The sequence below is a fragment of the Heliconius melpomene genome, chromosome 17, assembly GCF_056956725.1.
Source record: "Heliconius melpomene rosina isolate 202511_hmr_F chromosome 17, ASM5695672v1, whole genome shotgun sequence".
Classification (NCBI taxonomy): Eukaryota; Metazoa; Arthropoda; class Insecta; order Lepidoptera; family Nymphalidae; genus Heliconius; species Heliconius melpomene.
In genome coordinates this window covers 8,761,802-8,781,680 of record NC_140405.1, presented here as the reverse complement: position 1 = coordinate 8,781,680, position 19,879 = coordinate 8,761,802, and the positions used below count along the sequence as shown (strand labels likewise).

The following is a 19,879-nucleotide window of genomic DNA, read 5'->3' as shown; positions in this document are numbered from 1 at the left end:
ATTAAATCATAACAAACTTTCTTTATTACAATATTAAATACTAGACTACATAACATATTACACATACATTGAAACCGTATATTTTCACGATTGATTGATGCCGATGCATTTATGTAACCACTAATAACCTTATGTTGAGCAGAAAGGCCTAGCTTTCTGCTCTGTGTCAAATTCAGAAATGTCAAATTATAGGAAATGTCTGTACCTACCGCTGCACTGCAATAACAAATAATATTTACAAAATTTACTTTGAACCTCTTGATCAATACAAATTGTATGATTAGTAAAAACCTTTATATTATAAAAACAGTGATTAAATATCAACATGGCTCATTATAAAGGAGCAGCATCTGAGGCTGGCAGAGCCATGCACTTAATGAAGAAACGTGAAAAAGCCCAACAGGAGATGGAGCTTCAAAAGAAAAAAATAGAAGGAGACCTCAAGATAGAAAATATAGAAAATAAATTCGCCACTCACTATGATGCTGTAGAACAGCAACTGAAAAGCTCCACCATTGGTTTAGTAACACTTGATGAGATGAAAGCTAAGCAGGAACATATTCTTAGAGAGAGAGAAAAAAAACTAGCTCAAAAAAAAGCAGAAAAAGAAAAAGAGCGGCAAAAAGAAATTGAAGCCAAGCAGGCTCAAAAAAATAAACAAAAAAGACAGGTGAACAAACTGAAAATTTTTATTGCATTATATTACAAAACCAACTTTCAACATGGTAGAACTCTAATTTGTGACAGATGGAGAAGATCCTGAAGCACTTTACCAAGCTATGCTGAAATTCTTATACACTTTTTGTAATTTATATGTTGTTAGTAAGCAAGATTTTGAGAAATGTGTAATAATTTGAAATAAAAATTATAATGATAAATAGCATTCTCTCTTGCTTAATAATGCTAAATGATCATTTTGTTAAAAATTTAAAATTTGCTATTTTAGCTGCATTCAGTAGGATAACCAAAGAGAAGAAAACAACTCATAAAGAAAAAAACTCATTCTCTCAAGTAGGAATCAAACCCACCACTGTTGCATTTAGAGTCAGACATTGTGCCACTGCACCAGTGGATGGTTAAAAATCATACATTTAAAATTTTAAAGTCATCATTTTGTTTGCTTACAGATCCAAGCACTTTCCTTTGATTTGGATGACGAAGAAGAGGAAGATACCGAAGAAAAACCTGAAATTTCTTGGCGAGATCAGAATGAGACTGTGCGGTTTTATTTCACACATATTTATTTTATTAGCTTAACCTACATGCTTATAGCAGGATACATTATATGTAGATGAAATTTAGTATTAATACTCTTAGTTTGCCACGTACCACCCAATTATTGTGACATTGCGTATTAAATGGCTCTACATAATACCACACTGTCTTGTTACCAGAGTAAAGAAATGAAACAAATCATTCATCTGAGGGTGAATCAAGTATAATACTGTGCCACAATTAGCTTTATATACTTTTAAGACTGATAAAATTTATATTTTTATTTATATTAAATTGTAGACAAGTAAAAAAATTAAGAAGAATCCTGACGTGGACACATCTTTTCTGCCAGATAGAGAAAGGGAAGAAGCAGATTTAAAATTAAGAGAAGAATTAAGGCTGGAGTGGGTTATGACACAAGCAAGCTTGAAAGATGAACCTATTACAGTTACCTTCAGTTACTGGGATGGTTCAGGTCATAGACGAAATGTCACTTTGAAAAAAGGTAATTATAATAGTTTCACACTTTATTCCATAAAGCATGGCAAGGTAGGCAACCATTTGACTCACATGATTTTTGACACATTATGTATTGATTGATGGAGCTCAATTAAAATATAATCATTGCCCCTAGTTAGGATAAAATGGTGATCATTTGCAGTCAGATGATGTGCAATAGTGTCTGTCAGCAGACAAAGCCCTATATTGTGTTCCATAACTCAATGTAACTGTCTCAAAAATTATACAGTGTGTAGGAAATGTAGTGTTTTAACACTATGTCTTCTGATAACTTTACTATATATAATATAGTAAAGTTATCCTATCCTATATCTTATAAAACAAAGTCGCTTTTCGTGTCTGTCTGAACTTTCTAACTGTTCTTCTTCTAAACCACCCAACGGATTTGGATGCGGTTTTCACCATTAGGTCGAGTGTTTCTCAGGGAAGGTTTATATATAGTTTATTATTTGTACATTCTTATGTAAATTAACATAAATACGATAAATGTGTATAAAGTCCTACCCGTTGAGACACTTTCGCGCATGCGCTGCTTTAATGGTAAGTAATACATGAAAATAGTGTACTAGAGTATTGTTCCTCTTAATAAGATCTACAAAAAAATCCGCGACAGCATATTCGTATCTTTTAAGAATAACATGTAGTGAACATATTTCTGTCTAAAAATAGTAATTTCAATATATTTTTTATTGTGAGGGATATTTTTCCATAATGATATTAATCCTTATCCTTTAAAATACTTTATTAATTTTCTACGTTAAACGAAGATAAAATTTGGTTTTTACACTATTTTGAAATTGCGAATAGTTTCAGAGAAAAATGCATTTAATTGTTGACACATCACGCCGTTGATACTTCAGCGGTATCGACTCAAGTTTTACTTATCCCTTACTCTCAGCATATAAATAAGTATATTAGTTACGTTGTCCATTTAATGTAGATCAAAAGTGTATTTTACTGTTTTTCATTCTAATAAGTACTTTAGAAGTAGTTACAATATCAAAAAATCCTTGCTGCGAAACGGCTCGCCACTCGCCATGCGTCCCTTCGCGCCTCGCGACGTTTTGCTTATACAAGCGCGTCCGCCGCGCCCGCCTGCCTTATACGCATCGGTGGTTCAGTAGTAGAATGCTCGCCTGCCACGCGGGCGGCCCGGGTTCGATTCCCGGCCGATGCATTCTATTTAATTTTCCTCACAGACAGCCACGTTAACCACAAGCTCGAAAAAAAAAACCCGCCTGCCTCTATAGCAACGAAGATTTAGATGCGTTTGCACGTATTGGATAATTGGAGTTGAATGTATTATTTGAACGCGATATATTTGGTTTCATATTTTTTGTAGTAGTTATTAGTAGGTAGGCTTTGTTTATAATTTCTTCCGTTTAAAAATAGTCATTTAACTATCTAAAAATAGTCATTTAAATAAATACTTAATTACGGTACCTACTAAAACTATCCTTGATGTGTAAAACAATTGGAAAATCCTTATTGAAACTACGAAAATGCGGGTTGCATTAGGGTTTAATTAATTTTCACATTATCTTAAGTGCTTTGCAAACATACATTATATGAATAATCCAGTAGTTAAAGCGGGCGAAGCCGCAATAGGGTCGCTAGTATTATATATAGTAAAGTAATACAGTGGAAATCGTAAGAAAAAATAATAAAAAATATAATTTTGAGATATATATTTTTAAGTAAAAACTCAATAAAGTAGTATAAACTTAATATTTTAATTTTAGGTAACTCTATATACCAATTCCTTCAGAGATGTCTAGACACGCTAAGACCTGAGTTTAGTGAATTGAAAACAGTGTCAGCCGATCAACTTATGTATGTAAAGGAAGATTTAATATTGCCACACCATTATACATTCTATGATTTTATTGTAACAAAGGTAATTAAATTTCTTTTATTTTATTTTTTCCATTTATATCAAAAACTTATATGGTAATTCCTTTTGAGATCATTGGCCCAGTACAATTGTCTGTAAATGCAATGGTTATGAGTTTGATTCTTACTTTGGGTAATGGATTATTTTCATTTTGCCATTCTGGGATGCTATTTGGTGTTAAGTTCTACCATTTCGTTAAGTCTCGCATACCTTGAAATATTGATATTTAATATTATAAAGTTAAAGAATTTGTTTGATGAATGGATCTTAGGAACTAGTGGTTCAAATTGAAATATAAAATTTAAATAGGATAGTGCATTTATTAAGAAAGGCTATAAGTTATTCACATACTGCAAATCTGTATTAAAAAACCCACTAAGAATATACTGAGGCCATTCGTGACGTAGGACCACAATCTGGTGACTAAGCGCGACAAGTTATGGATTCAATTCCCACTCGAGAAAATTAATATTTTTATTAAAGTTCGGCGGAGAGTGAGGAACAGAACTGTCTTAATGCGAACAGACTATCTTAATACTAGGTTCCCAAATTTCCTCTGCGTATCTTGCTACGTGCGGAATACAGCGTGAAAATAGAAACACGGGCAAAATGGCAGGTTAAATCTAGTGCAGGATACAGTGTGAATCTAAAAAATGCTTAGTTACAAAATAATAATATTAAATTATATATTTCAATTATTATTTATTTCCTTTAATATTATCAAGGCAAGGGGTAAAAGTGGACCTCTGTTCCAATTTGACGCTTCAGATGATATAAGATTGGTTAATGATGCAACACAAGAAAAACAAGACTCACATGCTGGTAAAGTCCTTTTAAGGTAATTTTTTTTTTATTAAAATATAAATGTTTATTTTACGGCGAGAGGTCACTGTGATGCAGTTGGACAGCATTTGAATGCAAACATATTTATGTTGTGAGTTTGATCCTCACTCAGAGGAGTGTATAATTTTCGTTTCGAATGTTGAAATTCCGCCACTAAACTTGCATGTCTTGAAAATTTGATGGAAACTGTATGGGAAGCAATAAAAATGCGTTCATTTTTTGTATCATTATCATTTAACAAACTATTCTAAAGTATTATAAAAGATTTAAAATCTAATATCCAATTAATAAAATTACTAACAATTTACAAATAAATAAAATAGTTAATTTTCTTTTCTAGATCTTGGTATGAAAGGAACAAGCACATATTCCCCGCATCAAGATGGGAGCCCTATGATCCAACGAAAACCTATTCAAAATATACTGTCAAAGGAAAATAACTTTCATTACGTATATTATTGATTAATTAGTTTAATTATAGAAATATAAAACTATGAAAAACAATTAATTGCTTATATATAAAACAAGTTATGTATTTAAGTATGAAAAGTATAGATACTTTAAACAGTCACCATTTATTTATGTTTTTAATAAGGATAGAAACATATTTTTAGAAAACGTATCAAAATTTAAAACATATTTAGACTTATACACAGAAAAGTGTATAAGTCTTATGAGGCTTGACGTTAATTTACGTATATTTTTTTAATAATATTTTTCTATTCTTAGCGTGAAATGCCACTTAAAACTTCACTTATGTTGTTAAAGTAATAAAAAACACTGTAAAGGGCCATTGTAGCGCAGTGAGATAGTGTCCAACTATAAGAAAACTAAAAAAGAAAAGTTGTGGGTTCAATCCCCACTCGGGGAAATGATTTATTGTCATTTTTCTGCTGAAACAAGATGAACCGTACCGTTGTATGCTTGGTGAAGTGTGACGCTAAAAAACTTTCGTAGTAACACCATGATAAGTAGTACATATATTATTGTAGTAAATAAAATCTCTGTTAGCGAGGCAAAGCGCGGTGTTGATTTTCGGCGGAAAGTGGGTAACGGAAGTATCTTAATGAGAATGTGGTGTCTTAACACTAGGTTCTCTCTGCCTACACTGCTATGTGCGGATAAAGCGTGAAGGTATAAGAAAATATTGCAATTTGAACTTTTTGAGTTCACATTTAGTTGAATATTCAAAATGTATTACAAAAATCCATCCGAATTATAAGTTTATGTTGTTGTTTTTGTTTATGTTTTATTGTAAATGAAAAATTTGCACATTTTCATTTTATTACTTCATATTGTTCACAAGTTTTTTTAAAAGTGATTTATGGTTATACAATTTGTAGACATAAGCATTATGAATATTCAACAAAATTATATTAACATATTTTTTAATGGGAAAAGAAAAAACAATTTTATTAACACAAGTATTTTACTTTTTATGTAAAACGTAAGCCATTGTATTAATGTACATAAGTAATAAAATCACATATACCTATACATTTATGTTGTTTTTTTACTACATTTTTTATGATACAATCTTATTTCCTTTAAAATAATAACCTTAAGTTCATTTTGTTTTAATACATAATGTTTTATTTTTGCAATACATACAAAAACAAACCTTGCATTACAATTTATTGTTATTAAATTCAAGGTTGTTCAACTGACTATCATTAATTCTGAGATTAAATTAAAAAAAACTTTTTATTTCTTTAACTTCGTGCTATGTCCCCCATATAGCAGTGTAGACAAAGGGAACCTATTGTTATGACACTATTCCTTACGTTTAAGTGGCGGAAAGCAACGCCGCGTTGTAAAGTTAGCAGGGCGAGAAAATGAAAATATTATGTCGAATAGAAAACGAATCCACAACGGTCGCGTTTGCAGCCCGACGCTGTAACGCTCCGCTGAGATGGTCTCAAAAAATATTTCGCATACTCTGTGTATCTAAATTACGTATACATAAATTATTGAAATTTATAGTTTTAAAAATGTAATGTGTGTAAGCACCTCATAAATATTTGATCATTATTAATTACATATTTTTAATTTAATGAAATATATCTTACATTTTTCATTAAGTCATCGTAAAACATATATTTATTCTATATTAAATATAAAGTACGTCCGCCGAATTTCTCGAGGCGTTGCGTGGAGGAACTCAACGCCGGGCTTTGTTGTTTGTTGCCAGTGCAAAGAAATTAAAAAATAATTAATTTATTTCCTACAGGGGAATCGAACCCATAACTGTCATGTCACAATCACATCCTTGTGTCCCTGCGACACGACGGCACCAAAAAAATAACTTAATACTTTCAAAAATACAGTCTATATTTTGTATTTTATTATTTTTTATAATAAAAATAGACTTTATTTATAGTATCAATTACTATATTAATGTCTTATTTAATTCTCATGAATACAAAATATATAACTTTTTTTACTATTATGTCAAATTCATTTAGGAATGATCATAAAATACTGAACTTATAAATACCCAGACAGTAGCTACTTTATAATAAGAAGTATATTTATTTACAAATTGGTTTCCATCTTTGTTAACAACCAACAATTTTCTCTAACCGCTGCCATTTTCTATATTGTAAGTTCTTTAAAAATTCTTCTTTAATTAAGTTATTTTCTTTGTCTTGTAACATGGGTGGTGCATGTCTTTGAAAATGTATAATCGCAGCCAACAAATTCCATATGGAAAACTCTGGCCACAAAACATCAGAGAAATATAACACTGAGTTGGAAACCTGGAAACAGTTATTAGATTAGTACTTAATAAGAATAACTTCTCGCTGTATACAGCTTACAGCTGGATAAGCAGACAAAATCTAATGACTTTAATAATTAAGACACTCAGTTCTTTACACATTGACTAATTTTCGGTTGTGTTGAATGCTGCTTTTTTTAATGTTTAGTATGAAGCTAAAATGAGCTTCATGCTATCTCGTTAGTATGAAACTAAAATGAAAAACAGTTGAATTGAGAACTTCCTTGTTTTATTGAAGTTGGTTAATAAAAGATTCAAACAATCTTAGAATATGTGAACTTACCTGCCATAACATAAAATCTGACAATCTTACTTCTCCCGAGGTCCTTATGAGTAATTCGGGTTCACCCAAGTCCATAGTCTGAGAGACCAGATCCTCATCTATATCATCTGGTGATAACTCATTATTTTTGACACCGTCTACAATACTTGACGCTGCTCTACTTATTTCATCTCTACCTGTTTATTTAAAAAAATTGCTAAATTATAGTACAATACTGTAGAAAATCGATTATCCGGTGCACGGTAATATGCATTGACAGTAATCCAGACCACCACCAATTATACTACTACAACCAATTATATATATAATATACTTAGAAGTCAAATTTATTCACACTGCAAATGCCCAAAATGTTTATTATTATTGAATATATTACCTGTATAAGCATATGCAATATTTAATTGAAGCTTATTATTATGCCTTGTAGCCAACATGGCTTTGGATACTAGGACTTGCAAGTCATCAGGGAGGAGAGATATGCGACCTGGGACATTAAGCCTAACTCCCCATTCATTTATTTGATCTCTGTTAAATAATAAAAATTAAATATTTTTTTACAATGCTTAAATGTTTTCTACAAAAAAAATACAGTATGAAATTATGTATTTTTATAATAAATGTGTCTTACATTTCCTCTAGAAGTCGTTTAAATTTCTCACGCGATAAATCCATCAGTGCAGCAACCTCTTCTTTAGATCTTTTAAAATTTTCAATACTAAATGCATATACCGTTACTTCAGGAATACCAAGGTCCAAGCACCACTGAAAATTATATTTACATACTATAGACGTTCGTGCCGATAAGCTCATGGTTTCTTAATTTAAATTACTTCTTCTAAGATATTAATATAATAGCCATTGATTATTGTTAGTCTTATTAAAATTTCATAAATAATTAATAAAAATTACCTTCAAGGTTTCTGAAAGTTTATCAAACCCTTTACTATGTCCATCACTTATATTTACATTAAGTTTTTTAGCGTAGCGACGATTTCCATCCATTATAAAAGCGATGTGTTGTGGGACTCGTCCAGTTTTTACAATTTTAATACAAAAGAGTTGAAAAAATGAGACACAGTTTTCTTTCACCCAAGTAGACATGGTATTAAATGGTTTTTAATGCAAAATAATAAGTGCAAACTTATAGTTTTCTGCAAAGTTAATAATTTTAAGGTAGCAAATACCACGTACTTATAGATATTCACTGACATTGACAAGTTGTTAACACTACACAAGTACACACACATATAATAACTGACACCTGACAATCAGCTGTTTATTTTATATTGCCAGTCTCCGGTAAAAAGGAAAATAAAATAATTATGGTGATATCATATTAATATTATAGATATTGTTAGCGTACTCGTGTAAAAGAGGGTAGATGTAGGTGAAAGGTTTGATAAAATCATTGGAATTCGATCAATCGGGAATAGAGCAACTATTCCCGATAAGTCCTGGGCCAGCCCCTAAGTCGGATAAGCGTTGCCTGGGCTAAGTGGCGGGAGATCACTGGTGTGGTCTGTGATCGCAGGATACCGTCCAAACTCTTATCCGTCTTATAGATCGTCGTGATCGATGCCTCCAGACTAGGTACCTGAACTTTTCCAACTTAGGGGATGACTTATAAGGATAGTGCTCGAGTCCGGGCTCTCGCAGGTCATATACTAGGTCTTTGACACATTACCAATATGCATTTCATTCATGGAGAATGGTTATGTAACGCAAATGCTGCAGCTAGAATGTATCGGAAAAGATACCAAAAAGCTGAACGTCATCCCGATTATCGTGTATTTCGATTTTTCTCTCTTTAACAAAGAAGTAATCCAGCAAGTGTCGTACCATTTCGGAATCCAGATTAAATGCGCCAACTTTTAAAGTTACTTGCAAAAACAGTGTAGTACATTTTTTTTATAGTACAGTCGGTTAAAGTTGGGTGTAGTAAATATTTTGAATTTAATGTTTGGCAAAAACACCACATTTTATTGAAAACTGATGCAGGTATGTTTAAATCTTAAACTGTAATTCACAGAAGGGTTACTCATGATTACATTACAGAAAAAAAAATGAAGAAAGAGTAATATTTGTAGTCCTGGGACTTGAAAAACCATCACAGGGTGTCGGTTTTTCCGATATTTTTTAAAATCAATATAATATGAAAAATACATGACAAAGATTTTTTTTTATATTTTTCTCATAACTGTCACGACTTGGTCTATCACCTGGTTTCGTTTTATCGTTGACTCCTGGGACACCCTGTATATATAACTTTCTCTGTCTATTAATCTGAATAAAATATAAAATAATAAAATATTAGAACAAAAGTCTTTGGATATTATGGTACACAAGACTTTGCTTCGTGTCTATTCACCCCACGATACTCACTATCTCACTTTATCCCACACTTTTACACTAGGCACTACAAATCTCATGAATAGTTACTTTTATTTAAAAAGAAAAGTTTTATTTAAAGAGAAAATATTCGGTAGTTTACATTAATTTTAACTAGAAATATTAAGCTGTAGTCATATTTTGACAATCTCCTGACACTTGACAGTTGTCACTGCAAGCCCAAGCTGTTTAAGCCGGGATTTCTACTATTAATTTTGTATTTATTAAATATTTAAATCGAATAACTATGAGTACTCTTTTCAAACTAAAGCTATCTGCGCTTGGACATCCTAATCCAGAAGGATTTCACTGCGAAGGTATTCCAATTGTACTTTTCAATTTAATTCACCATATTTTGTCAAATCTTCGATCCTAATCTTAAATTATTTTCAGACGAAAAAGAGTATAGAAGTGTTGTCTTATGGCTAGAGGACCAAAAAATAAGACATTACAAAATAGAAGAGAGAGAAGGCTTAAGAAATATTGACAGTAACTCCTGGATTAGTGCATATGTTACATATCAAAAAGACTTAGTTAGCCCTGTTGTCGAAAATTCTCTAAATGAACAGCTCAATTGGCTGCTTTCATATGCAGTGAGATTAGAATATGCTGATAATGGTTGGTATTTAAACATCAAGTAAGTATTAAGTTCTGTCACTCAACAAGCAAGTCTTGAAAATTCAACAGAAAGAAGGGGAATAGAGGGTCTTAAAACTAGGTTCACTGTGGCTATTTTGTGGGTAGATTGAGGCTAAAAAAACACACAAACAAACAAGATTTTAGCACTACATAGTATTATTATCATAAACACTAAAATATAAATGTTATATGTATATTATTTTTTTCAGTGACTAAATATAAGGATGCGAAAGTAGAGCAGCCAAAACAAGCAACTCCAAATGTAGTATCTTCAAATCCCCTGGATAATTTAGACTGTAAGTATTTTTGCACTTGTAATCATTTCTTTCATTATTCATTATTTTAAGCTGCAAAATCTTTCTGTATAGCAGAGTGGGCGGTCCAGATAGTCTGCTTTTGTGCTTACCATCTAAATTCAAGACATTATGTGTTTTGAGTAGCAGAACTTAATGCCACACATTGCAGTGCATTATTGCCAGAGCAGGAAAATAAATATAATTCATTGGATTGAACCCACAATTATGCTCACTTTTCTATTGATGTTCTTTTTTTCTTTATTATTAATATTGTTATTTCTCTAATAGTTTCTAGCCCAGCATTTAAAGCAGGAGTTGATAGAGTCTGCACATTGACTGGAGTTGGGCCTCACCCAGAACCTAAAATCCGTCTGTCTGCTGTTGCTAAGATATTAAAGACTGCTCCACATCCTGACCATCCTAGAAATGATGTTAACATGGTTAAACAACCAGTAGATGTCTTGAAGCTTCTTTTCATTCAGGATCTTCGAGAATTGCAAACTAAAATCAATGAAGCCTTAGTTGCCGTACAAACAGTTACAGCTGACCCTCGTACTGACACAAAATTGGGAAGAGTTGGAAAGTAAATCATGTAAAAAGATATTTATTTGAAATCAATATTAAGGCTTGATTCACACTAAAGGGCTGATCCTGATCACTCTCAATCTCATATAAATCTCTTTATATTCAAATTACTCTTTGGGGTTTAGTTAGAATATAGGTTGTTTTTTTAGGAAAATAGATTACCAGACAGAGTGTATTGTAAGAGCAGCTCTTCAGTGTAAATTGTGTCTAAATCTATCATAATGATCTTATTTGTCTTAAATAACTATTATTGTGTGTGTAACTAAATCTTAATATACAAATAACCAATAAGATGAACTACATACTGTATTGTGAATTGTAATCTTAAAATAAACTAAGGTTTTTTTACATAAATAAACCAAATTATGATTTTTAATAACTTTTATTTACTTTAACAGGATTCTTTGTTTGAATAGAAATGCGACTGCAATATTACCTGGCATTTTGTGTAAGCAAGTTTAAAATACCAACAAAAATGAACACATTATTGCATCATAATATTTAAGTGTTGTAGAATAAGTCTTGCATATAAACTTAGCTATTATACACTTTCATACCAACCAGTAATCTAAACTACAAAGAACATTCTATAATATAAACAACTATGATTAAAGTTCCATTCAATGCATGCCACCACCTTTCTCAAGCATTTGTGCAAATCTGTTGGTAATTAGTAAAGAAACGTCAATGAATCTCTCCACACAATTTGTAATGCAGGTTTCCGTTCTGGAATCTAATTTGGATCCAGGTTTATCAACACACTTATCCCAACAAAAATCGTTGAATTCATGGATCTGAAACAAAACGTTTTTAAAAACAAAGAGGTTTAAAACAGTAAGTTCCCCACAGTGGCGAAACTCAACACGGTGTTTTAAAAGACCTTGTTGACCGAGCGCGTCGAGAACCCACAGTCGTTATTTTACAGACAGACGAATAGCCGCTATAGAATAAAAAAAAATGCATTAACATAGAGATTAACATTATATGAAATTTATTACTTGTGCATGAAACTGTGCTTTCTGCTTTTCTACCAAAAGAAAATCTTGAAGTTCAGAATCTCCAGCTTTGCCAGTAGAAAAATCTGGTAAATCACTCATAATGACAGTTTATTATGTTAAATATGTTTATTGTAGTATATATTTTCTTTTAAGTTTTTTATTGAATTTCAATAATTGAAATATCCTTTCGAATTTAAAGTTTTTAGGTTATGGTAAGACTTCTTTGATCACAGAGCAGACCACAGATTCGTAATTTCCAGGGCTGTCAAAACTGATACAAAATTTTCATTCAGGGATGTGGAACAGAGTCCAGTATATTATACAGGGAGTTTTTATCAGCACTACTGTAAATGAAACCACAGTTTTTACTACTTTATAAAAGCCTAATACAACAAAAAAATTACCCAAAAATGAAAAAGTTATGTTTTGAATACCAAATAAATAAAACAATTATCGTTGTAAAATAAAACGCCATTTGTCAAGAAAAACGCACGCAAACATAAACCTATCAAAGGGACACCGTCACACACGCCTCATTCCGAAATCGAGTCGTGGGTATTGGCGGCAAAATTCAAAGTTGTTTATCTTTTAATAGTAGTATTTTTATTGTCGTAGCCTAGTAAGTGTTTAAGTTATTGTTATCTATGCATACTGCGTCACACGAAATATTGATTGTTGAGGTATCTTGATTCTTGATTAATTAAAATATTTCATCCTATATGCTGTTCCCGTAAAAAGCGCGCTGACGCTTCCAGCCTGTATATATATGTTCTTGTTGTGGTGAACTATAAAACGTAATCGAATCTAAGAAACATAGAAATATATGGACAGTAATTTTTAAATTTCTAATTCCATCTCTCCTGTTGGCTGTTACAACTAAGTTTATTAGCATTTGTGATGAATTAGTCATTTTTCGATCCCATCTTTCCACTTTTTTAAAACTGTACTGGATACATACTGCTTACTGCTGAGGTAGTCACTAATTACAAGTTAACTTACGTAGCCAACCTAAGGTTACGTCGTACATACACATAGATATTTCAAACTATGTTATAGAATATTATAGGGTTTTATTATGAAATATTATTAACCCTTGCAAGCCGGGAATATCGATTTGTAATGTGATATCTTATAAAACATATTTTTGTGTGCATAAGTATCATAACATGTAATAACGAAGATCCTGTAGACCAAGCAGGTGAAGCAGGTGAAGCAATACACTAGTTCAACCATTTATATGTTTTTTATAATATATTTATATTAAAAAAACTAAGAATTAAAGAGAAAAAACAAAAAAAAATATTTGTTACAAATTATTTTTATTTATAAAATTAAGCATTTTGTCTTTCAGCGTCTTGCTCTTGTCTTCTGCAAATATATAGTCACACGCCGATAGGCTTAACCTTGCAAGCTTTGAAGGCTCAATACCAAAAGTCTCAGCGCATATACGATATTCCTGAGATAGAGACGTGGCGAATACTCCCTTGTCATCCGTCTGAAAAAAAAATTAACAGATATCAAAAACAACTTTAACTGTATGTTTTATTCTTTTTTATTATATAATATATTATTAGGTTGCTTCACCAATAATAAATGTATAGTTATGACTACAATATGCGTGGTATGTCACATTTTAGATATATCAAATATTTTTTTATAACACAATAAAAACGTGTATATTATGCAACTTTTTTTATTTAGGTGTTATTTAATAAAAAATAATTTCTTTTTGTACTTACACATAGAATTATAGGTATATTAGCATCGTAAAGTTCTTTGAAATGATGAGAGTTATAATCAGGAGTTGATTTTGTATTCACATTACTGGTCAGACATACTTCTAAAATTTATATTTATTTAAAATTTAAATGTATGTAAGTTATGTGATTAAAGGGAATTAGTTATATGAATAAATTGATCTTACAGCAGGGAATGTAGACATGAGCTAGTGTCAAGACATTCTACCAAGACCAATTTACCAACAATTTTCTGGTTTGTGCCATTTTAAAGGCATTGTTTTATACAGTGAAACTGAATGCCACACTTTTTATTAATAGAGTGGGGAAACCATCACATTTATAGTCATATTCTGTCCCTGTGTGCAATTATGACCCCAATAAAAAGATGATAATGTAAGAATAATTTTCTTCCATTTCTTACCAACAGGTGTACGTAACTTGCATAGCATTTCCCATGTAGCATCATTGCCACCGTAACTTTTATGAATACAAACACCATGGCCAATCCTGTCTGGTTTAAATTTCAACATTGCTATTATTTCCTGGGGGTTACATATTTCTCCACAGTGTAATGTTACCTAGAAATAAAATAAATCACTAAAGTATTTATGAAGTGGCATTGAGTTCTGCCATTCAACATGCAATCAACCTCCATTCCTCTTAAAGGTGAGAGGAATGGAGTATCTTAATGGTCCCTTTGCCCACTCTGTTATATATGAAATACAGTATGAAGCTAATAAAAACCATTCATAAAACATAATTAAGTAATTCTCATCATAACATATCTATGATTATAACAGAAAGATGTCTAAATAATCTTAATACTTTTAAGCCAGCTTGTCTAGCTTTAGTAAGTGCTGGTATAAAATCTTGAAACTTTCCAACAGCTGGGTTACCACTCAGTTCAATGCCAACCACTAGATCAGGAAACTTTTTATGATACTCTATTGCTATATTTGCTATGTCTTCAGCCTCTTTTGGAGGATTATTTCTATTTATTGATATTATAAGGCATGGTATCAAGGTTGAATTTGTGTTCCTGTAAAATATATCTATATTAGTATAGAATATTCTTTTAAAGTAATAATTAATCATAATATAGTAAATACACATGTATTATAAAAATAATACATAGAAGCCTTAAATTTGCTCACTTTAAAGTTTCTATTATTGTTTCAACATATTTTTTACTATTCATATATGGAGTATCGCGTGGAGTACTTCTTAATTCAATATAACAGCAACCATCATCTTCGAATTCTTTAAGAGTCAAAGATGTTGCTAATGCAAGTGTTTCAGGTGTACTGGTTAATGCGTGAGCAATACTAAAGACCTGAAAACAACTGGAAAAATAATGAATATTAGAGACTTTAAGCAATTGGTACAGTAAATAAGTATTTGCTTAAATTGATATATAATACTCTGATAGATTTCTTGTGTCACCAGAACCTATTTGAAATTCATCTAAGAATGCATTGGATTTGTCTTTCATTCCTGAATCTGCAAGATGTCGTTGTAGTTCTAGCATTGTCGAACGACTCAAAGAACCATTTAAATGGGCATGTAATTCCTGGAAAATAACAAAATTATTTAAATTATATTTGATTTACCCAAGTAAAAATAGTATAAGCTATTATATACTTACAATTTTAGGCAATTCGCGACAAAAGCTGTCGAGGTCCATTTTGTATTTTAAATCGACTGACAAAATACTTTACGCAATTATTTATTATTTACTATAATTAAAAGTTTTTTAAATTTGAAATAATTGACAAATCAAATATATAGACATAAAACGACAATTACAATTGAGATCGTACTGTCATCTAGTGTCAAATGTAAATCTTATCAAAGTCTGTGGAAAGTATTGTTGACTGTCATTAATCTGTTGTTGATGATGAAAGTCTTAAGCATTATTTTTTTTACTAAGAATCAAAAGCAATGCAACACAAAGCAGTACAGTAGAATATATATGGTTTTATGTATAGAATACATGCAATTAGTTTAATAATGAATAATCATTTGTTTAGATAAAGAATGTATATAGCTATGAATTAGAAATTTAGATAAAAAAAATTTAATATAAAATAAAACAGAGTTGTTATCATATAAATGTAGCTTTCGTGTAAACACTAAACTATAGTAAAGTTTAAATATAGTATAGTTTGATATCTGTAACGAAAAAAGAAAAACGAATGAAATCAATAACCAATCCAAACCAAGACTCAAACCGTTCGTTCACTGTGTCAAAGAAATGTCAAAATGTCAAAGATGGAAAGAGAAAAGTATACAATGTTTTCCTTGTTTTTGTCACATATTCAATATTCAATTAATCTGTCATAATTTAGATATTTTTTAAATATATTAATTATATTTCTTTATACAGTGTATTACATGAAAATAGTGATATGAGTAATTTTTTCTTTAAATGAATTTTATAAATTAAAACTATTCTAAAAATGTCTAGGATATATCTTTTTATAGCTTTCCTATCTGTTTTTATAATAAAAAGTGAACAGAATACTCCAATAGTCATAACAACATGGAATTTCGTTAATTCTACTATCACCGGTAAATATTTAAATTTTTTATATACATTTTAAATTGTTTTAGTAAAATATGTATTTAAAAGTAGTTCTAAACTATTTATTTATATGCTATATTATAACTTTTAGCTTGGGATATTTTAAGTAGAGGTGGTTATTCTCTTGATGCTGTAGAGCAAGGGACTTCTTTGTGTGAGGAACAACAATGTGATGGTACTGTAGGCTATGGAGGAAGTCCGGATGAAGATGGAGAAACTACATTAGATGCTTTAATAATGGACGGGTTGATAATTTTAAACTTTATTTTAATTTGTTTTAACTACTACAATCTATTCTATAATCATATAGAGGCCGTAATAATGCCGCCATGGCGCAGCAACATAGCATCTGACTTTAACTGTAGAAGCAATGGTTGTAGGTTCATTTCCCAATCAGGAAAATAATTTATTTTCATTTTGTTAGAAAAAAAATACAAAGTGCAGTGTTGAGTTCTGGCATTTAAAATGCAACGGCTTGAAAGCTGGGCAGTATATGGGAAACAAAATGTCTTATCACAAGGTCTGTTTGTCTACCCTCCTGCATGCATGCTATTTTCTTAAAGCTTAAAGAAAAAAACTAAACAATATTCCATTGATCTTTACTTATTTTGAAATTATGTAGGAGGACAATGAATGTTGGTGCAGTTGGTGCTTTAAGGAGAATAAAAAAAGCAGCTTCTGTAGCTAGAAAAGTTCTAGATCATACAAAACATTCAATACTTGTTGGTGAACTTGCTACCCAGTTTGCTGTAGAAATGGGATTTAAGGAACAATCTCTAACGACACAGGAATCTAAAGCTATGTGGTTGAAATGGTATAAGGAACAATGTCAACCTAACTTTTGGATGGTGAGAGTTGAAATAATAATTTGTAATATAATTATTTATATTGTAATTTAATATATTTTAAAGATGATTCATGACTGATTTCCAATGTGATATTGTGATGGTCGTGAGTTACATTCTCGCTCCATGAAATTAGTAATCCCCCTTAAAAAATTTTTTTCATTAAGTTGATTATTTGTGAAGTTAGCAAGTTGAGAAACAATATGTTAAGTCTTAGCGGAAGTGCAGAATGGAGTAACTTTATACATTACCATGCTATGTGTGGGATACAGTGTAAAGCTGAAAATAAATTATATATATGTATGAAATTATATTAATAATATGAAATAGTAGTAAGTAGTTTAACAACATGAGAATATCTCAAGTGTTTCAATGTCATTTTATCTTATCACAGAATGTGACACCTGATCCTACTAAGTCCTGTGGGCCATATAACAAACTAGATATATTTACAAGTAAGAATTACAGAAATTATAACTTCACCCCTCTGAAAGCAAACAGATTTAATCATGATACAATTGGGATGGTAGTGATAGATGGCAATGGTGATATAGCTGCTGGTACATCAACAAATGGTGCAAAATACAAAATTCCCGGGTGAGGAACAATAACATTCAAACACAAATGCTATCTTTCTGTCAGCTTCATGCATTTTCATACATCACAGTGTAAGCAGAAGGAACTTAGTCTTAGAGACTCATTTTGGTCATTTGTTGAATTTCTCTCATTTTGGAATTTGAAAGAGTGTGGCAATTTGTTCTCATTTGTCTAGAAATTATGTGTTGAGTGGTGGACATGGAACTCAATACCACACACTGTTTATCAATTAAATTATTTTATTAAATTATGCTGTATTCTGCATACAGCAGGTTAGGTAGAGGAAACTGTTTATAACTGTATATAAATAATCACATTTTAATTAATTGGTTACAACTTTTGATAAAAAAATCTTTCCAGTCGAATTGGAGATTCCCCAATACCAGGGTCTGGGGCTTACGCTGACAACACAGTGGGTGGTGCGTCAGCTACTGGCGATGGAGACATTATGCTCAGATTTCTACCAAGGTATTTCCAAATATGATATTACTTTTAGCAGCGTAGGCCGAAGGAACCTTGTGTTACAAAACTCCATTCCCACGTACTGAGATACATCGCGTTTTGAGTAGCGGATCTGAACGCCGCGTTTTGGCTACCAGAGCGGGGAATTAAAAATAATTTAAGTATAATCATTACCTACAATGGGGATCGAACCCACAACAACGACAAATGCACTTATAATATACATAACTTATTAGTAGTAAGTTACTTACTCTAAGTAGGACACAAGAATTTATTTAAATTTACTTGCAACTTATGAACATTAGTAGAAGAGATCATTGGAACTCAAATGTAACCCTTTAGCTAGGCTAGCCTTATGGTAATTTGCAAAAAGTTTAATTGAATAAAGATTTATTTTTTAATTGGATTCATTGTATGTTTTCAGTTTCCTTGCAGTAGAAGAAATGAGAAGAGGTGCTTCACCCACAGCAGCTGCAAGAACTGCAATAAATAGAATTGCCATACACTATCCAGATTTCATGGGAGCAGTTGTAGCTTTAAAAATCGATGGGACATATGGTGCAGCCTGCCATGGCTTAGGGGACGAGCCATTCCCTTTCGTTGTACAAGATGTTACAATGGAAAAATATGAAGTTAAAACTGTGAATTGTTCTTGGCCATTACATTAATTTTAAGAACAATCTTGAAATATATTGTGAATAATTATATTTATTTAAATAATGTTTGTTTTTATTTTTATTTCATTCTTTTATTTAAATCTATTATAAAGGGCGTTCAGAAATGTTCTACATGTTTTTAAGATTCAAAATTTAATGATATTGATAAAAATAGCGAATAAACAGCGTGTTTTTGTCAGCACCGTTTTAAATGAAACCACAGTTTTAACTACTCTGTAAAAGCTGTATATAGCAAATATATAGAAGAGGTTGTCGTGGCCCAGGGTTACAAAAGTGTAACTGTACCGTGATGGTTGTGGGTTTGATCCCCACTCAAGGAAATGATTTATAATTTATTAATATTTTCATTTCTTCGCTCTGGTAACAGGGCAAAAGCTCGGCGTTGAGTTCCGCCACTCAGCACGCAATGCCGCGAGTAATTTGGCGGAAAATGGGGAACGGAGTTTTTAAGTGGTTTCTTCTGCCTACCTTGTTGTGTGCGGAATACAGCATGATTTTTTCATAGGAATTTAGTATTAATGTAAATATCATGTAAT

The 19,879-nt window shown here is 31.3% G+C and overlaps 6 protein-coding genes across 6 annotated transcripts; 3 read left to right on the top strand and 3 right to left on the bottom strand.

The window, feature by feature from the left end:
• The first annotated feature begins 189 nt into the window (after positions 1 to 189).
• On the top strand, positions 190 to 5,966 carry LOC146530174 (protein FAM50 homolog). Its single transcript, XM_085200531.1, has 6 exons — positions 190 to 670; positions 1,128 to 1,217; positions 1,516 to 1,720; positions 3,477 to 3,631; positions 4,354 to 4,466; positions 4,812 to 5,966. The coding sequence occupies exons 1-6, from the start codon at positions 326 to 328 to the stop codon at positions 4,909 to 4,911; spliced, it is 1,008 nt and encodes a 335-aa protein (XP_085056657.1). The 5' UTR covers positions 190 to 325; the 3' UTR covers positions 4,912 to 5,966.
• On the bottom strand, positions 5,882 to 8,779 carry Dhdds (Dehydrodolichyl diphosphate synthase subunit). Its single transcript, XM_085200532.1, has 5 exons — positions 8,443 to 8,779; positions 8,162 to 8,295; positions 7,910 to 8,058; positions 7,534 to 7,709; positions 5,882 to 7,230 (listed from the first exon to the last, which is right to left on the bottom strand). The coding sequence occupies exons 1-5, from the start codon at positions 8,632 to 8,634 to the stop codon at positions 7,030 to 7,032; spliced, it is 852 nt and encodes a 283-aa protein (XP_085056658.1). The 5' UTR covers positions 8,635 to 8,779; the 3' UTR covers positions 5,882 to 7,029.
• A 1,288-nt stretch (positions 8,780 to 10,067) lies between these two features.
• LOC146530172 (tRNA-splicing ligase complex subunit RTRAF) lies at positions 10,068 to 11,820 on the top strand. The gene is made up of 4 exons (XM_085200526.1): positions 10,068 to 10,238; positions 10,315 to 10,539; positions 10,770 to 10,856; positions 11,145 to 11,820. The coding sequence occupies exons 1-4, from the start codon at positions 10,169 to 10,171 to the stop codon at positions 11,441 to 11,443; spliced, it is 681 nt and encodes a 226-aa protein (XP_085056652.1). The 5' UTR covers positions 10,068 to 10,168; the 3' UTR covers positions 11,444 to 11,820.
• Positions 11,805 to 12,695, bottom strand: Tim8 (translocase of inner membrane 8). Its single transcript, XM_085200527.1, has 2 exons — positions 12,440 to 12,695; positions 11,805 to 12,235 (listed from the first exon to the last, which is right to left on the bottom strand). The coding sequence occupies exons 1-2, from the start codon at positions 12,536 to 12,538 to the stop codon at positions 12,062 to 12,064; spliced, it is 273 nt and encodes a 90-aa protein (XP_085056653.1). The 5' UTR covers positions 12,539 to 12,695; the 3' UTR covers positions 11,805 to 12,061.
• Positions 12,696 to 13,741: 1,046 nt separating this feature from the next.
• Positions 13,742 to 15,964, bottom strand: Ada (adenosine deaminase-like protein). Its single transcript, XM_085200525.1, has 7 exons — positions 15,824 to 15,964; positions 15,600 to 15,748; positions 15,333 to 15,521; positions 15,004 to 15,217; positions 14,600 to 14,756; positions 14,179 to 14,279; positions 13,742 to 13,934 (listed from the first exon to the last, which is right to left on the bottom strand). The coding sequence occupies exons 1-7, from the start codon at positions 15,860 to 15,862 to the stop codon at positions 13,746 to 13,748; spliced, it is 1,038 nt and encodes a 345-aa protein (XP_085056651.1). The 5' UTR covers positions 15,863 to 15,964; the 3' UTR covers positions 13,742 to 13,745.
• A 504-nt stretch (positions 15,965 to 16,468) lies between these two features.
• On the top strand, positions 16,469 to 19,388 carry LOC146530169 (N(4)-(Beta-N-acetylglucosaminyl)-L-asparaginase-like). Its single transcript, XM_085200524.1, has 6 exons — positions 16,469 to 16,749; positions 16,854 to 17,007; positions 17,385 to 17,610; positions 18,002 to 18,204; positions 18,565 to 18,672; positions 19,091 to 19,388. Exons 1-6 carry the CDS (start codon positions 16,638 to 16,640, stop codon positions 19,332 to 19,334), a joined length of 1,047 nt encoding a protein of 348 aa, XP_085056650.1. The 5' UTR covers positions 16,469 to 16,637; the 3' UTR covers positions 19,335 to 19,388.
• Positions 19,389 to 19,879: the final 491 nt, after the last annotated feature.

Coding starts and splice junctions, on each gene's coding strand:
- LOC146530172 (XM_085200526.1), top strand. CDS start 10,169: ATGAGTACTCTTTTCAAACTAAAGCTATCTGCGCTTGGACATCCTAAT. Junction 10,239..10,314: donor AGAAGGATTTCACTGCGAAG/GTATTCCAATTG, acceptor AATTATTTTCAG/ACGAAAAAGAGTATAGAAGT. Junction 10,857..11,144: donor TCCCCTGGATAATTTAGACT/GTAAGTATTTTT, acceptor TTTCTCTAATAG/TTTCTAGCCCAGCATTTAAA.
- LOC146530174 (XM_085200531.1), top strand. CDS start 326: ATGGCTCATTATAAAGGAGCAGCATCTGAGGCTGGCAGAGCCATGCAC. Junction 1,721..3,476: donor AAATGTCACTTTGAAAAAAG/GTAATTATAATA, acceptor TTTTAATTTTAG/GTAACTCTATATACCAATTC. Junction 4,467..4,811: donor GCTGGTAAAGTCCTTTTAAG/GTAATTTTTTTT, acceptor TTTCTTTTCTAG/ATCTTGGTATGAAAGGAACA.
- Tim8 (XM_085200527.1), bottom strand. CDS start 12,538: ATGAGTGATTTACCAGATTTTTCTACTGGCAAAGCTGGAGATTCTGAA. Junction 12,236..12,439: donor AAGCACAGTTTCATGCACAA/GTAATAAATTTC, acceptor GTTTTGTTTCAG/ATCCATGAATTCAACGATTT.
- Ada (XM_085200525.1), bottom strand. CDS start 15,862: ATGGACCTCGACAGCTTTTGTCGCGAATTGCCTAAAATT. Junction 15,522..15,599: donor GACACAAGAAATCTATCAGA/GTATTATATATC, acceptor TTATTTTTCCAG/TTGTTTTCAGGTCTTTAGTA. Junction 14,757..15,003: donor CTAGACAAGCTGGCTTAAAA/GTATTAAGATTA, acceptor TTTTATTTCTAG/GTAACATTACACTGTGGAGA.
- Dhdds (XM_085200532.1), bottom strand. CDS start 8,634: ATGTCTACTTGGGTGAAAGAAAACTGTGTCTCATTTTTTCAACTCTTT. Junction 8,296..8,442: donor AACTTTCAGAAACCTTGAAG/GTAATTTTTATT, acceptor TATAATTTTCAG/TGGTGCTTGGACCTTGGTAT. Junction 8,059..8,161: donor AAACGACTTCTAGAGGAAAT/GTAAGACACATT, acceptor ATTATTTAACAG/AGATCAAATAAATGAATGGG.
- LOC146530169 (XM_085200524.1), top strand. CDS start 16,638: ATGTCTAGGATATATCTTTTTATAGCTTTCCTATCTGTTTTTATAATA. Junction 16,750..16,853: donor CGTTAATTCTACTATCACCG/GTAAATATTTAA, acceptor TATAACTTTTAG/CTTGGGATATTTTAAGTAGA. Junction 17,008..17,384: donor GATGCTTTAATAATGGACGG/GTTGATAATTTT, acceptor GAAATTATGTAG/GAGGACAATGAATGTTGGTG.